General features: G+C 47.6%; 1 protein-coding gene across 7 annotated transcripts in view; it reads left to right on the forward strand.

Annotated features, from left to right (window-relative positions):
• SCN4A (sodium voltage-gated channel alpha subunit 4) overlaps window positions 1-15,355 on the forward strand; it is a 148,476-nt gene that overhangs the window by 50,339 nt on the left and 82,782 nt on the right. For all 7 annotated transcript variants that reach the window (XR_003092638.1, XM_006017885.2, XM_025196910.1 and 4 more), the window contains 4 exons: window positions 235-519; window positions 3,764-3,827; window positions 7,747-7,888; window positions 9,207-9,419. Coding sequence is in view for 6 of the 7 variants with exons in the window: in XM_006017885.2 (XP_006017947.1) it covers window positions 235-519; window positions 3,764-3,827; window positions 7,747-7,888; window positions 9,207-9,419 (704 nt within the window). In the remaining variant the exon portion in view is untranslated. The remainder of the gene's footprint in view (window positions 1-234; window positions 520-3,763; window positions 3,828-7,746; window positions 7,889-9,206; window positions 9,420-15,355) is intronic.

Here is a 15,355-nt window from a genome sequence, read left to right on the forward strand (position 1 = left end):
TAGGGTCTGGAACAAATTTGCATACAATAGCATCGCATCATTGAGCAGTTGCATTTTTTCTATGGAGTGTTCTTGCCTTGCACTGAAAAACCAGGCTGTGCTGGCAATAGGGTGCTGGGCTGAGTAAGTAGGTCTGGCCCTACTGATAGATCTATGAGCTCAATAGCTGCATTAGCACATGGTGAATGATTACCAAATGAATAGCTGTCCCACTACTAATGTCTCCCTCATCAGGACTGAAGACCATTGTTGGAGCCTTGATACAGTCTGTGAAGAAGCTCTCCGATGTCATGATACTCACAGTCTTCTGTCTCAGCGTGTTTGCACTTATTGGTCTTCAGTTGTTCATGGGCAACCTTCGGCACAAATGTGTCAGGTGGCCACCCCCTTTCAATGAGACTATGCAAGAGGACATCTTTGGAATGGACAATGACACCTTTGTGAATGCAACACTCTATGGCAACCTGACTGGATCTGGTAACAATACCTTCGATTATGATGCTTATATGAACGATGAAGGTAAATGCTCATACTCCTTCCCTCTTCTGCTCAAATGTGCTAAAATAAACAGTATTATTAACTTCTCACCACCCTCCAGAGCTTGCCATGATCAGCTATCACTGAAACCTGTCCATCACTCAGGAAGAGAGTCTGGTGTGTGGTAGTAGTTCCATCAGGACAAGGGAGTTTATTCTTAGATAATGCACGAGCCCAAATGATCATGGTTTGAACTTTAATTTACCCTGCTTTTCCTGTCTTTCCACCCAACCATATATCCAGGGGGTTCTGTTGCCCTGCAGTTTATCTAGGTGTCAAGATACCACAAGTGTCAATATACCACAAGGTTACCTCTTCACAGGAAGAGGGATGATGTGGTCAGCTGGGAGTCTGGGGAAGCATGTGGACTGGAAATGCAATTCAGAACTCACAAATGATGATTTTTGTCAAAAAACAGACACATTTTGAGAAAAGCCAAAATCCTCTGTCCAAGCTGAAGGACAGCATCCCTGCATTCCAGTGAGCTCTGCATAGACTCTGACACTGCTGCTTTATACAGTGCAGACACATTTATTCAGGAAGCAGAGCTGCTGCTCATTAAGGCCTCAGGTCTCTGGTTTTGTCTACCAAGTAACCCTGCAGCAGGATAAGCCCTGAATGAAGTATGCCACATCTTTGTTCAGAGCACTGAGCAGAACTCAGTAAAAGGTTGTGTTACATGTTGACTGAGCTGCCTTATTCCAAGTGGCTCTGAAATGAACTACAGGAAGGCTCCATACTAAAGGAGTAAAAGCCAGTATACAGGAACCAACATGGATCTGTGCAAACAGGGGCTATGCTTTCTGGTCATTCATTCAGGTTAACAGCTGCTTGGACCAGACTGATGTGTGGTGGGCTGAAATTCCATAAGTGGGACAATCTTTCAGTGTACTTCTGTTGCTTAAGCAGAAGCCCAGTGGCAGGAAAGTAATCATAGATTGGGCCTCGTAGAGCAGACTCCAAATAGACCCCTTCAAACATAGTTATTAAGAGGGCAAATTGGGTAACACCCCAAGTGGAATAACAATGGCTGCTTTGTGTGCCTGATCCCCACCTGTCAAAAGGGACTTTCCCTGCCGGACAGGTTCTCCATTTCAGTAAACAAATACCAACTCTGATACATCTCAGCAGCTGCTGTTACTCTCCTCTGGGTGGGGTCACTGGCAGAATCAGAGAGGGATGAGCTTTATGCTCTTCCGGTCTTTGCCCTTTGTCAAAGGATATGAGGGTTACATCTTTAATTGTCAGGGAACTGGTCAGGGTAGAAGTGGCAGGAAAAGGGCTTTGGCAATTAGGCAATAATAGAAGTGAGAGCTTGGCTTTCCCATGCTTTGTAGAGACTTTACGAATGCTGCAGTTCACTTATCCTTGGGCTCTTGAAAATGTCTGTTAGGCCTGATGTATATCTCAGGGAACATGGAACTGTGCACATACCCCATGCACCCACATCCACTGATGCACTCCAGAGCTGAAAGGTCACTGGCAAGGTTGCCTCAGGCTTGTTCCCAGCACACAAACGCACTGGCCTGGAGCAGCCTCACTGGCAAACTTCTGACTTGGGAAGGCAGGGCATAAGTAGGGTATGTTAAGCTCTATGATCTATGGCAGGGGTTTTCAACCTTTTTTTAAGGAGTGTACCCCCTTCTGGGTACACTTCTGGCAGAGTAAGGGGGAAAGGGAGGGAGTGGCAGCTGGCAGGGGGGGCTTGCACGTGTTGACGGTGGTGGTGGCAGCGTGGGGTGGTGGATGGTGGCGGCAGCTTCCCCACCCCTCTCCCGGCATCTGGCCAGCCGGGCAATGCCAGTGTAACCCGCAGAGGTGAGCCGCTGCCCCCACCCTTCTCCCCCCTGCTGGCCCTGCTCCTGGGGGGTGGTGACATGGGGTGGTGGGTGGCGGTGCTCTGTCTCTGCCCGACCGCGCATACCCCCTAGTCCCTTTTCAAGGACTCCCAAAGGTATATGTACCCCTGGTTGACAACCCTTGATCTATGGTACAGACAAAGCTTTTGATTTTGGTTTACAAGAACCTTTTGCTGAAAGAGATTGTCCTTATGTATTTGCATCAGGAAGCATGCTAACCACTTTGGCTATCTCTAAAATGCTTTGTGTGTTTAGGATTCATGTGTTTTAAATGGTGAAACAAAACCACAAATCACCCTGTGGAACTTAGGGTGAAGTAACGTTACATTTATACCATACTAAGGCCACTTAAAATGCAAGTGTTTCATTAAACTCCTTAACTCATGCTAAATGTCCTCTGACACCGCAGCCAGATGTGCAGACACGTGTGGTTTGTGGCGCTGCAAACCTCTTTGTGGCACCACAAACCACGTGCCTGGAATGTTAAAATGTGCCCAGCGCTGCATGTTTACAATGCGGGGGTACATTTTGCTATTGGGAAATTCTAGTAGCAAAAAAAAAACTTTGCAAAAAAAGCACAGCACATGTAAGAGGCGTGTGTGCTGGCAAACACAGAGGCTTGATCCTCCTAAGAGGCACTCTGGCTGCTGATCAGAGTGCCTAAACTCCTTCAGTTGTCCCCCAGCTCCTCTAGCACACCAGGAGCTAGGAGGAGTGGGGAAAGAGCAATTTCCCTGAAGTGGGGGAGTTTGCCCCACACCAAAGTGCGCATGCAGGTGTGTGCACTGCAGCAAAAAGCACTTTTCCACTGCAAGTGCATGCCCTTGTATGTGGGGACATGCCTTAAGTGTCTCAAAGTTATGCCTCTTCAGGTGAGAGTTAACTCTGGTCCATGCTACCTAGCTTGTATTAGGGTAACTTCAGTCTGTTCCAGAGATAAAATATGTAATTGTTAGTCATCCAGCATCCCACGATGCACTGCTCTGGGCCACCCTTCTCCTCATGAGTGGGGATAGAGCTCAAATATTTTAGCTCCTAGCAATGCTCCTGCTCGCCAGCCCTCTAGTAGCAAATCAAAGCTGTACAGGCAAGAAACATTATTAACCTTTAACCTGTGACTTGCTCACAGCACATTCCAACTTTAACAGCACTTAGACCAAACTAAATCTGTGGAATATTAAGTGTAACATGTAATTTCACCTGAAGTTCATTATGAATAGCAAACCCAGGCAGTAATAGGTGCAATGAAGAGTTTGTGTGTGATGTAAAGGCTAGAGTACAGCGCAGTTAGTGTTTCTTTGCCTGTGAACAACTGTGTAAAAATAGGCCTACAACTTTCATGTCCTGGTCTTTTCCTAATTTCAAAGGGAATTTCTACTTCCTGGAGGGAGCGCTTGATGCCCTGCTCTGTGGGAATAGCAGCGATGCTGGGTGAGTAAAGTTCTGCCTAAACTTGGGGTTCCTTGGGAAGGCAATAAAAATTGGCCTCAGTCTGTGGAGCTACGTCCTACCATAGAAAGTAATGCCATCCAGACCAGTCATCAATAAATGATTGCTGTGAGTTTGAGGGGGTGGGGAGAGGGGTCCTGGACATGAACATTCATTTTATCTTGAACATTCATTGCATCTTTGATTGCAGCTGGTCATGAATTTTCTGATTAAATTATTTGAAAGCAAACCTTTTCCTGAGAATATACTAGTTTCAATGTGTTTCAGAAAAGTTTCCATGATGGAATTTCTAATCAAAACCAGAGAGATGGAGAGGGATGGGATGTGGCTGAATTGGGTTCAAATCCCTACACCAAAGAATATGCAATGCATGTGAAATGGAATGGCTCCAACAGGAGATACTGATAGACACCCATCCAGGAACAGCCAATAGCTTGCTGGCTGGGGATTAACTTGTGGGTATTCTTGAGGTTCAAATCCTTAGTCTGAATCAGACAGAGCAGGGTCTTTCACACTCAGGGCATGTCTACACATGCACTTTAATGTGCATTAGCCTATTTTAATGCGCATTAAGGTGTCACGAAAGAAAAACCACGCTCTTTCACTAATGAGCATTAAAATAGGCGAATGTGCCTTTTTCTAGTACTTCACAATGAAGGGTATTTGTACACATGCGTGTGCTGCACTGCTGGGTGCTTTTAAAAGTGCCTGGTGCAGCAGCGTGTGCATTTGTATAAATAGCAAAATGTGCATCAGTCCTGAGAAAATGGCGGCAGTGCACTTTTGAACTAAAACATATCAAAGGTGTTTTAGTTCCAAAGCGCACCACTGCCATTTTCTTAGCGCTGACGCACATTTTGCCATTTATACAAATGCATGTGATGCAGTGCCAGACATGTCAGCTCACGTGCTCAGCACACACTGGATTTCCGGTGTGTTGGAGCAGATGTGGGTATGTGTATAAATGCCCAGAGGTACTAAATTTAATGCACATTAGCAAAAGTGCATTAATGAATGTGTAGATGCACCCTCAGTGTCCTAACCACCAGTCTGTTGGTTAATCTGTTTCCTGCCCAGACCTAATTTAGTCACAAACCTTTTGGGCATGAAGAGTTTTTTCTTTTGGTAGAAGTTCAAACCCTTCAGTGCTGAAGGATATACAGACAGATCCCTCTGGGTATCCCTCAGGCTAGTTACTCTCTCAGTGAAACGAGGAAATTACTTCCCCTTTGGGGAAGAAAGGGCATCCAACATGGTTGTACATTCGGGGGAAGTTCTGCAGGGAGTGCTGGGTGGCTGATCCCTGAGGACTCATTTGGGCTGATTCTACTCCTGAATCTTTAGTGCTACAGGGCAAAGAGCAGGGTTCTGGCTTTCCTACTTACCATCCTAGATTTCGTAGGGCAGTTCAGAAAATAACAGCTCAGATAGGGTGGGGGAAAGGTATTTTGGCCTCCTATTGCCTTTTAATTAGGGAGGTAAGTGAAATCCAGATGCCAGATAGTTATACAGGTGTAGTCTCTCCTTGCTGCTCAGCCCTGAGCCTTTCCACAACACAGCTGGTGTCCTGGGTTGAGACTGGCACACTCCTGTCTTTCTTGGGACTTCAGTCAGGTGTAAATCCTGGCAAACCCATGCAAGATATGCACGTGTGCTCTACCCACCACAGCCCAGCAGCCCCAGTTGTGTCAAGTTGCTACTTAGCTCCTCAGCACAGTCCTGAAACAGCCCAGATGAATCACCTGTCCCCCTGGCAAGCACTGAAGTTGAAGTTTCCAATGCTGAATGCCTATGGTTAGGGTCTGTAGATATATTTAGAGACCTAAGTGATGGCCTGCTTTTCATATTCTTCTGCAAATGTGGCCATTTATTCAGGTGCTTTAAAAAAAAAAAAAAAAAGGATTTTATGGCCCTGAATTTCACAAATGACTAGTGGGGTTTCTTTTTGGGGAGGGGAAAGAGGTCCCCAAATTGAGATGCCCAAAAAGCATTGAGAAAATTGAGCCCCTTTAGGGCATCTTAGGCTGGACACCCAAGTTCTGAGGCATCTGCAGTCATTAGCCATTTTGAAAATTCTTACCAGAAATCCTTCCTCCACCCTCCCAGGTATTTAAGGCAGGGGCCACGTTGTCAAATATGCTATTTCCCCCAGTAGCTCTCATCATAGTCAGTGGAAAGAGCTGGGGGTTCAACTGTGGTATAGCACCTAAGAACCTAATCATGAAACTAACACCCTGTTGTGGCTAGACAAGTACACCTATACATGTGCTCCAGGGTGGAGGCATTTTAATTAGAGCAGATATCAGGAGCGGCTCTAATTAAAATGCTTGCAGCATCTCATGTATTCAGTGTCCCGCATTTCAAAATGATGGTGGGGGTGCTTTAACTAAAGCTCGTTCAACAAGCTTTAGTTAACATGCCCCTACCACCATTTCGAAACACGAGGATGCTGAATACAGAAGGTGCTGCAGCACGCTGGAGCGTTCTGATTATAATGCTCCAGAAGACTCGATTAATCTGAGTCTAATCAGAATGTGTCAGAGCAAATGTAAAAGTGCCCTATATCAGGGCAAAACTGAATAGCAGCCCTGGCCTCAGACAGAATGCAGTCAAATAAAAAGACGGTAGGCAGACAGAGAAGTACAAGAAAATGGAAAGGAATAAGCCAACAGAACTGGTCAGGATGATAGCTCTGTAGACAAGAGGCTGATGGCAGTCATGTTTTTCATAGGCCTCACAGCAGTAGAGACAACAAAGGAGGGATTTTGCAGGGAATAATGAAGCAACTTTGTGTATGTTTATGGGGAAGTCCTCCCAACTCTGACGAGTATGACAGGTGAACACTGCCAGTGGAGAGTGGCCTTATGGCTATATCAGAGTTGGAAGTTGACATTTTTTTACAGTGAACAAGAGACGTACAGGATGGCAGCTGCTTGTGAAACCTACCTAATAGGGCTGTGCAAAATTTTGCCAGCCATTTCGTTTTGACACTTTCAACTCATTTCGAGGTCGAGAAAGCAAAATCGAGACAAAACAAAGGCCGTCGAAATAGCCTCGAAGCAAAATGAGGCTAGTTGAAACTTTTTGACCGTAGCGCTGGGGATGGGAAGTCAGTCCCGCTGGGTTGACTTCCCATCCCCTGTGCTAGATTGTGCTTGGGGTGGGAGGCAGCCCAGCTGGGCTGCCACCCCCAGCGCGATCTAGTGACCCTGTCACTGGTGTGATCTAGTGCTGGGGATGGGGAGGCAGCCCATCTGGGCTGACTTCCCGTCCCCAGCAAAACTCAAAACAGCATTGAAATAGCCTTTCTGTTTCGATGGAACGGAACAGCTGAACGGAACGCTGTTCTGTGGAACCATCAAAACTTGAGGCGAAACAGAACGGTGCCGTTTTGCACAGCCCTGCTACCTAAGCACCTAAAGAGGTCCTGGATCTCTAAACATAGACACACAATGTTGCTAGTCCACCAAGCTGTAAGATTTGGGGCATGCATGTGTGTGTGTGAGAAAGGAAACCTTGTCTCCTAATGTTTTAACATCAGCATGCTCCTTGGTCCTAGTATACACCTCAGTATCAGGCCTGTGCATCTCATAAGACTGGAGTGAAAACAAGGTCTTCACAATTTATACACATGCTAGCTTCTCTGTATCATGTGACCCATCAGGTTCTCACTACAGTATTGAATGAGAATCTAGTTCAGATTTGGTTTGCTTCTTGTTTTGAATCACCCCCTTGCAGGCCTCTTTGTTTCAGTGAAGGTTCGAAGCTGAAATGGAGCCTCACATCTCCAGTGTCTTAACATAAAGTTATATTTACTTTAACCCCAGTGTGCCCTTCCTGGGAAAGGTATGGGGCAGCAGCATGCATTCAAGTATATTCCCTTCTGTTCTCCTTCTGGCAGGAAGTGCCCTGAAGGCTATGAATGTATGAAAGCAGGAAGGAACCCAAACTACGGCTACACTAGTTATGACACATTTAGCTGGGCTTTCCTTGCTCTCTTCCGCCTCATGACTCAGGATTACTGGGAGAACCTCTTCCAGCTGGTAAGCCGTTTCTTTCCTTTTACTGTGCCTTCCCTTTAGCAGAGGGAATTGTCTGCATCAACTGGCACATGCCCCTCCAGATGTGTTGTGAGGGCTTTGAGTTGATGTTCACTGTGTGCATATGTATGAATTTTACTTCCTTGCATGATGTCTTCCCTTTGCATGTAGTGGTGAAAGATTTATTTCACTCACAGTCTAGAAGATCAGAAAAATGCCTGTAACCATGAGATCTAAAGCATGTGAGAGCCTGTCCTTTTGCTTACAGGAATGCATGCAATATCATGCGGGTGGAAGCGACCACCCAGTCCCCTCTCTGGCAAATGCAATGCTGTGTAATTGTATATGGATGCGGGCCAGATACAACTGGTGCACATGCTGCAGTTGACAGCAGGGATAATCACAACCTACAAAATAAGACACATACATGATGGCATCTAGGACTAGAAGTTAGTCCTATGGTTGCAAAGACTGATTGGAGCTGTGGGAAGGAACTGGTAGGAATAGCAGGTTCCTTATCTTCTCTGTTAAAGCAACCACAAGAGGGCAACATCCCACAGGTAGGGATCTACCCTATTTTTGATATCGAGTTTTTCATGGAAACTACGGAAAAAAACCCTATTTCCACGAACCCCGTGAAAATACCGATAGCCATGATTTTGGCATGGAATCACTAAGAAAAAAAATTACTTAAATGAAAATGCTGGCTCCCCAGTGGGAGCCAGCAGTCCCCAGGGCTGCTGGAGCCCAGCCTTGCCACCCCCCCAATCTTTCGCTGCTGATTGGCCAAGAGGGTTGCCCATCATATGGCCCTGCCCCTCTCTACCAATCAGCAGCAAAGGCATGACAAATGTATTAAACCTCCAGTTTGTAGCCAGACCCTATGATTGAGACCTCCATAGCTCAGAAGTATTTCGATCTGGAATTCAGCTCATTCTAATGACAGGAGTCTGCTATGAAATACAGATCAAAGTGCTGATTCACTGACCCTCAGGAGTGTGGCGATCTGCAATATTTATTTCAAGACCATGATCATGGATCTAATACTTTAATTATGGTGAAAGAGCCATGCAGTCCACTTCTGCCTATACTGAAACAGAATCCCTGCAGATTCTGCTGGTTGAGGCATAATCCACTTCTGTGGACTGCAATAGGAGAAGTTGGTGGTGAGAGCTAATCAGTAGCCTAGCTTTTCACTGAATAGCATGGATATGCATGACTCGCCCCCCCCAGCCCTTCTCTGGGAAGAGGCACTTAGGCGACAGCAATTTGAAAATAAATAGTTCCTTCCATAATGGAAACATGCCTCTTCTTTTTGTAGACTCTACGTGCAGCTGGGAAAACTTACATGATCTTCTTTGTTCTGATTATATTCCTTGGTTCCTTCTACCTCATCAACCTGATCCTGGCTGTGGTAGCCATGGCATATGCAGAGCAAAATGATGCTACTGCACTGGAAATACAGCAGAAGGAGGAGGAGTATCAGAAGCTTCTGGAACAGCTGAAAAAGCATCAGGAGGAACAAGCAAAAATGGTTAGTCAGCTGCTTGGATACTATGAGCATTGTCAACCTAAGAGGATGGGGAGGAAAGGGGGAAACAGAGGGAAGGAATCTGGGTCAGGATCTTGCACAGCCTGAATCACAGGCTGCAACACTGTCCTCTGCATCTTGCACAAAAATTCCAATGGACGTATTTTATTTTGCACATCCCTCTTTTGAAACAACTGAAATTGTGGCAACCTGAACCAGGATTGGTGCATGTACAGTTCCACACAAAGGCAACAATGCTACTTTTGGATTGGCAGCACTGCTTTGTTTCCCAGTCAGAAGCTATGTAGCTTGTAGGCCTGTGTGAAGTGGCTAGTATTTGTCTCGGATTTGGATTTGGCCAATTTGGGGGACAGTGATTCGATTTGGTAATTCGAATTTGGTGGGGAGGGTCGGGGTGGGGGCTGGCCCTGTCCACCCTATGGCCCCCTCCCCCAGCCCCCACTTCCCTGCCCCTAGTACTTACCAGCTCGGAGTGGCTGCAGCTCCCTGCTGCAGCCACTGGGGACTGCCTGAATCATCAAAGGTCTCCGACTCTTTGCCAAAGATTTGGAGAGCTTTGAATCGATTTGGACCTTTAAATTGGTCCCCGGATTCAATTCGGATTCAGAGATTCGGCCACCAAATCAGGCCAAATCTCCTCCGAATTGATTCACCCCCCAAAGCTTTTCACGGCCCTAGTAACTGGCTGAGTGGGGAGTCGCACGAGAACCAGCGGGTTCTGTCCTCCATGCACTTCCTTGCTTTTAGCGTGACCTTCTAGCTCTAAAGATTCTTGTGGCCTGGTCTAGACCAACCAACTGATCCAGCCCCTATTGTTAATTCTATTTGCATTCTTTTAATTATTTTTGTTAGTAAAGGTTGTGTCTAAGTGCAAGGCCCCTTTGAAAAAGCATAATTGTGCAACTAGGAGTTGTTTCAGTTCTCTAGCTGAACAGAAAATCTGAGACAAGAATTAATGTAGGGGAACCATCTAGCTACAGCTCCAGAGGTGTGGATTCAAGCCCTCCTCTTCTTTTCTCTTCCCTTCCAGTGTCACCCCTCTCCCCTGCCCATTCTGCAGCTGCCATTCTAACTCTCTTGCTGTCACTCTGACTCAGTACTTTCCTCTGTGCCCATTAACCTCTTCCTCCTGTCCTCCATGTCCCCTTTCCCCTGCAACTCTTGTCTCCTGCCCTCCTTTTCCCCTTTCTTTCCATATTCATTCTTCACAGTGTCCTAAGCATACTCTATCTAGCCCCATGAACCACACCGTGGACAGAATTTTGCTCATAGCTACTGCCTCACTATAAACAGCAGCAGACTCATTTCCACCTGCTATATTGTACATCTGTGGTGCACAATCTCCAGCCCAAGGGCCAGATCCAACTTGTGGAGCCATGTTATCAAGTCTGTGGGGCCTCCTCGTAGGTCTGGAAACTTGGCAGTGAGGGAGTGGTGGCAATTAACACTGCCACACTCCCCTGCCACTAAATTTCCAAGCACTGCAGACCAGATGACCAGCCCCAGCCAGGCTGATCCCACGTGCTGTATTGGCCTGTACTATTCTTCCACCCTATGGGGCTTAAAGGCTGGGCACCCACATTCTACAATATGGAAATGGTGGCCACCTTGCTGGCTCTGGCAGTACTGGAAGATGACAGCCATATGGAATAAAGGGAAACCAATCGACTTATGGCCTTTCATCATGTTATCACACAATACATTTAACCCCTCTCTGCCCCCCATTTTATCTGGATGCTTATCACTAGTGTCTTTCAAGAGTTGGCAATACTACAAAAGCACAAATACCACTGCAAGGCCCAGGTATGTAGAGGGATCTTTCCTTTCTCCTTCTTTGGACAACTGATATTTTCAGAATTACAGTACTAGTGGCTCTGAGTCATGAGTTAGTAATTTCTTGCACCATTTGAGCAGTGACAGCTCTTGCTTACCAAAGTAGAAAAAGCCTCAAAGAATTCTATCTTGTTAGTAAGACAGGGCCTTCATTTTCTGAAACCATGTGGAGCAGCCTAATTGAGCTACATTTTGCAAGTGTCCACCTTCCCCGCCCTCCCCAAACATACGTACATACATGCACATTCTTGGTGCTGTAAATAGTTTGCGTTAACATTTGCTACAGCTGCTGTCAGTCTCTGGAGCTGCCTGATTTATATCCGCTTGCTCCTTTTCGGTCCCACCAGGTTATTTTAGCCTCTTTCCGGTCCTCAGAATTCTCTCCTAAACAGAGTGAGCCTGTAAAAATGTGGGCAAAAGCTTCTCCAGTGTCTGACACTCCTGCCTAGCTGATGTCTGCTCAAGGGCCTTGTCATTTTTAACATCCTCTAATCAATCAGCATTTTGGCTGTTGCTGGCAGCTTCCAGATTCTTTCTTTTGATGCATCCCCACAAATATAATTTTTGTTTGGGCAAATGACCAACTTCCTCATTTATACAGACAGATGCAAAATAGCAGTTTAATATCACCTCCTTCTGCCTTTAATTTCCATCACTTGGAACAGGAATTCTGTTTTCAGCCCATCTCCAGGTAAGGCATCTACATGGAAATGGTTTACTCTCACTCAGAGCCCTTTATGTTTGACCGTCTTAATTCTCTAAAGGGATAGTCCCAAGTTGCAAAGTTGGTTATATCTTAAGTGCCCCGGTTCTCAGAATAGTCCAGTCTGAGGGATGTGGGGTGGACAGTGTAGCACAGGGTGGGCAATTATTTAGGTTGGCGGGCCACTTGATGAGTTTTGGTGAGCTGTCAAGGGCTGTACACAAGGGCTGTGCGAGGCATCGGACAGAGCTTTGGATACAGAGAAGCTTCGGATGCTTCGGGGTCTGAAGCAGCACATCTGGGTTGAAGCGCTGGCCTCATTTGGCTTCCTGAAGCAGTTCAGAGCCGCCTCAGAGATCCGGCCATAGGGTATATGGGGAAACAATAAAATATCTATAACTTAATTGTTTTTGTCCAATTTGGATGCAATTTTCATGGGTGGTAGACTCTGCAGAGAGCATAAAGCCTGCCAAGTTTCAAGAAGATCAGTGTAGGGGTTTGGGAGGAACTGCACCCCAAATTCTTTAAAGCAAAACTCATGTCACATCTAAGCGTTACAACATAGGGGGGTGAAAACTGCAGGGATGGTAGCTCTTACTGAGGCCACAAAGCCTGCCAAGTTTCAAGAATATTGGTGCAGGGGTTTGGGGGGAACTGTCCCTCAAGCTGCAGACAAGCAAAACTCATGCCATGGGTGACACTGTGTATTAAGGCGCAGCAGGGTGACAGCTGCAGGGATGGTGGCTCCTGCTGTGGCCATGACGCCTGCCAGCTGTCAACGAGATCGGTGCAGGGGGGTTCTGGGGCCCTGCACCGCTAGCTGCTGACAGGCAAAACTCTTGCCATGGGTGCTTGTGGGACAGACTCTCTCTGTCTTGAGGCATGGGAGACACTACTGCAGGCCTGGCTGCTAAGCTACTGTGTCACCAGTTACCAATCAATCATGATTCACTCAGGGACCAGCTCAATACACAGAACCTAGCTAATATAGCCAGTTAATTGCCATCAATTAGCCAGGCTAAGGAGAGAAAAGAATCAATACAGACAATCAACTGCCTCAAGACAGATACAGTCAGTCCCACAAGCACCCATGTCACGAGTTTTGCCTGTCGGCAGCTAGGGGTGCAGGGCCCCAGAACCCCTCTGCACCGATCTCTTCGACAGCTGGCAGGCTTCGTGGCCGCAGCAGGGGCCACCATCCCTGCAGCTGTCATCCCGCTGCACCCTAACACACAAAGGACCACCCATGTCACGAGTTTTGCTTGTCTGCAGCTTGAGGTGTAGCTCCCCCCAAACCTCTGCACCGATCTTCTTGAAACTTGGCACACTTTGTGGCCTCAGCAAGAGCTACCATTCCTGCAGTTTTGACCCCCCTGTGATGTAACACAGCCGTGACAGGCGTTTTGCTTTCAAGAATCTGGGGTACAGTTCCCCCAAAGCCCTATACTGATCTTCTTGAAACTTGGCAGGGTTCATGCTCTCAGCAGAGGCTACCATCCCTGCAATTTTCATCCAAATCGGACAAAAAACAACAAAGTTATAGATATTTCATTGATTCCCCATTATACCCTATGGCCAGATCTCCGAGGCAGCTCTGCTTCAGCCGGATCGAGGCAGAAACCCAGTTCGGAGCTCTGGATTGGATCAATGCTATCCGAAGCGGCCGGATCTGAAGGCAGATCAGATTGCTACTGACTTGCACAGGCCTACTGCGCGCACACACAATTTTCAAAAGATATTTTAAGAAATTAGCAAGAAAAAAAACTAATTGTATACTAAACTTCAAACAGATTTTAATTTTATTTCAAAAAATATATTTTTGTCCTGATGTACATTTTTTGAGAAGTGTATATAGAGGTGACTACATAATAGCTCAAAATAAAGTCTTACCCTTGTATATTGTGTGCTTGAAGGGGTACAAGGGTGAGGGTGCGTGGGGTGGAGTTTGTGTAAGGGGTAGGTGTGTGGGGGGGAGCTGGATATGTTGGGCGGGGGGAAATGGGGGGTGTGCACATGTGTGTAGGGGGATGCCCGGGCATTAAATCCTGGGAGCCGCCCGGGGTGGAGCATAGGAAGGGAGAGGCAGGGGGCACGTGCAGCAGTGCTTGCCCAGGCAGTGTAGTGCAGCTGCAGTCCACCCCACCCCACATTTTGCCTGCCATGTTCTTCATGGAGCTGAGCCCTGCCTGGTCCCACACAGGGCAGCCTACACCACACTCCCACCCCACACTCCCACCCACTTCTTCCCTGTGCTGGGTGGCTTCTGCCCCAGCATATGGGGTCCAGCTCTAGCTCCAGCTCCAGCTCCCAGCTGCCTTCCATCCACTCGGCCACCCACAGAGGCTGCTCATGGTGCTGGGTGAGTCAAATGGGTGGAAGGTGGCGGGGGGCTGGAGCTCTGTGTGCTGGAAGAGGAGCCACTTGGCTGCAGCTTCCTCACTGCCTGGGTGGGCATGGGTGCCCAGCCCATGTCCCCATGGCTACTGCTGGTTCTGCATGCTACCTGCTGCCCAGAGTGGCGCAGAAGGGGCAGGAAGAAGAGGAGCCACTGGAGGTGGGGGGCTGAGCAGTACCTGGGCAGCTGTAGCAGAAGCAGGAGCAGCAGAGCTGGGAAGCTATGCACAGGGGCCAAGGCGGTACCATTGGTGGGCACGGGGTAGCAGTGTGGCCCAGGCTGCTCCAGGTGTTTCATAGTTTCATAGTAGCTAGGGTGAGGAGGGACCTGAACAGATCATCTAGCCTGACCCCCTGCCACAGGCAGGAATGAATGCTGGGTTCACAAGACCCCAGACAGGTGATCATCCAACCTCCTCTTGAATTTGCCCAAGGTAGGGGCAAGGACCACTTCCCTGGGAAGTTGGTTCCAGATTTTGGCCACCCTAACTGTAAAATATTGCCTTCTGATCTCTAACATAAACCCATTCTCCATCAGCTTATTACCATTGTTCCTCATCACCCCAGGTGGTGCTGGGGAGAAAAGGGCTCTTCCTATTTGCTGTTGATCTCCCCTGATGAGCTTGTAGACAGTCACCAGGTCCCCCCTCAGCCTGCTCTTACTGAGGCTGAACAGGTTCAGGTCCCTCAGTCTCTCCTCATAGGGCCTGTCCTGCTGCCCTCTCACCAAGCGGGTGGCTCCTCTGGACCCTCTCCAGGCTGCCCACATCCCTTTTGAAGTGCGGCACCCAGTACTGGACGCAGTACTCCAACTGCGGCCTGATCAAAGTCGCATAGAGGGGGAGTATCACGTCTCTGGACCGGCTTGAGATGCACCTTTGGATGCATGACAAGGTATAGCTGGCCTTGCTGGCTGCGGTCTGGCATTGGCGGCTCAAGTTCATCTTGGAGTCAATAATGACTCCAAGATCCCTTTCTGCCTCTGTGC

Source organism: Alligator sinensis, unplaced genomic scaffold, assembly GCF_000455745.1.
Source record: "Alligator sinensis unplaced genomic scaffold, ASM45574v1 scaffold444_1, whole genome shotgun sequence".
Taxonomy (NCBI): Eukaryota; Metazoa; Chordata; order Crocodylia; family Alligatoridae; genus Alligator; species Alligator sinensis.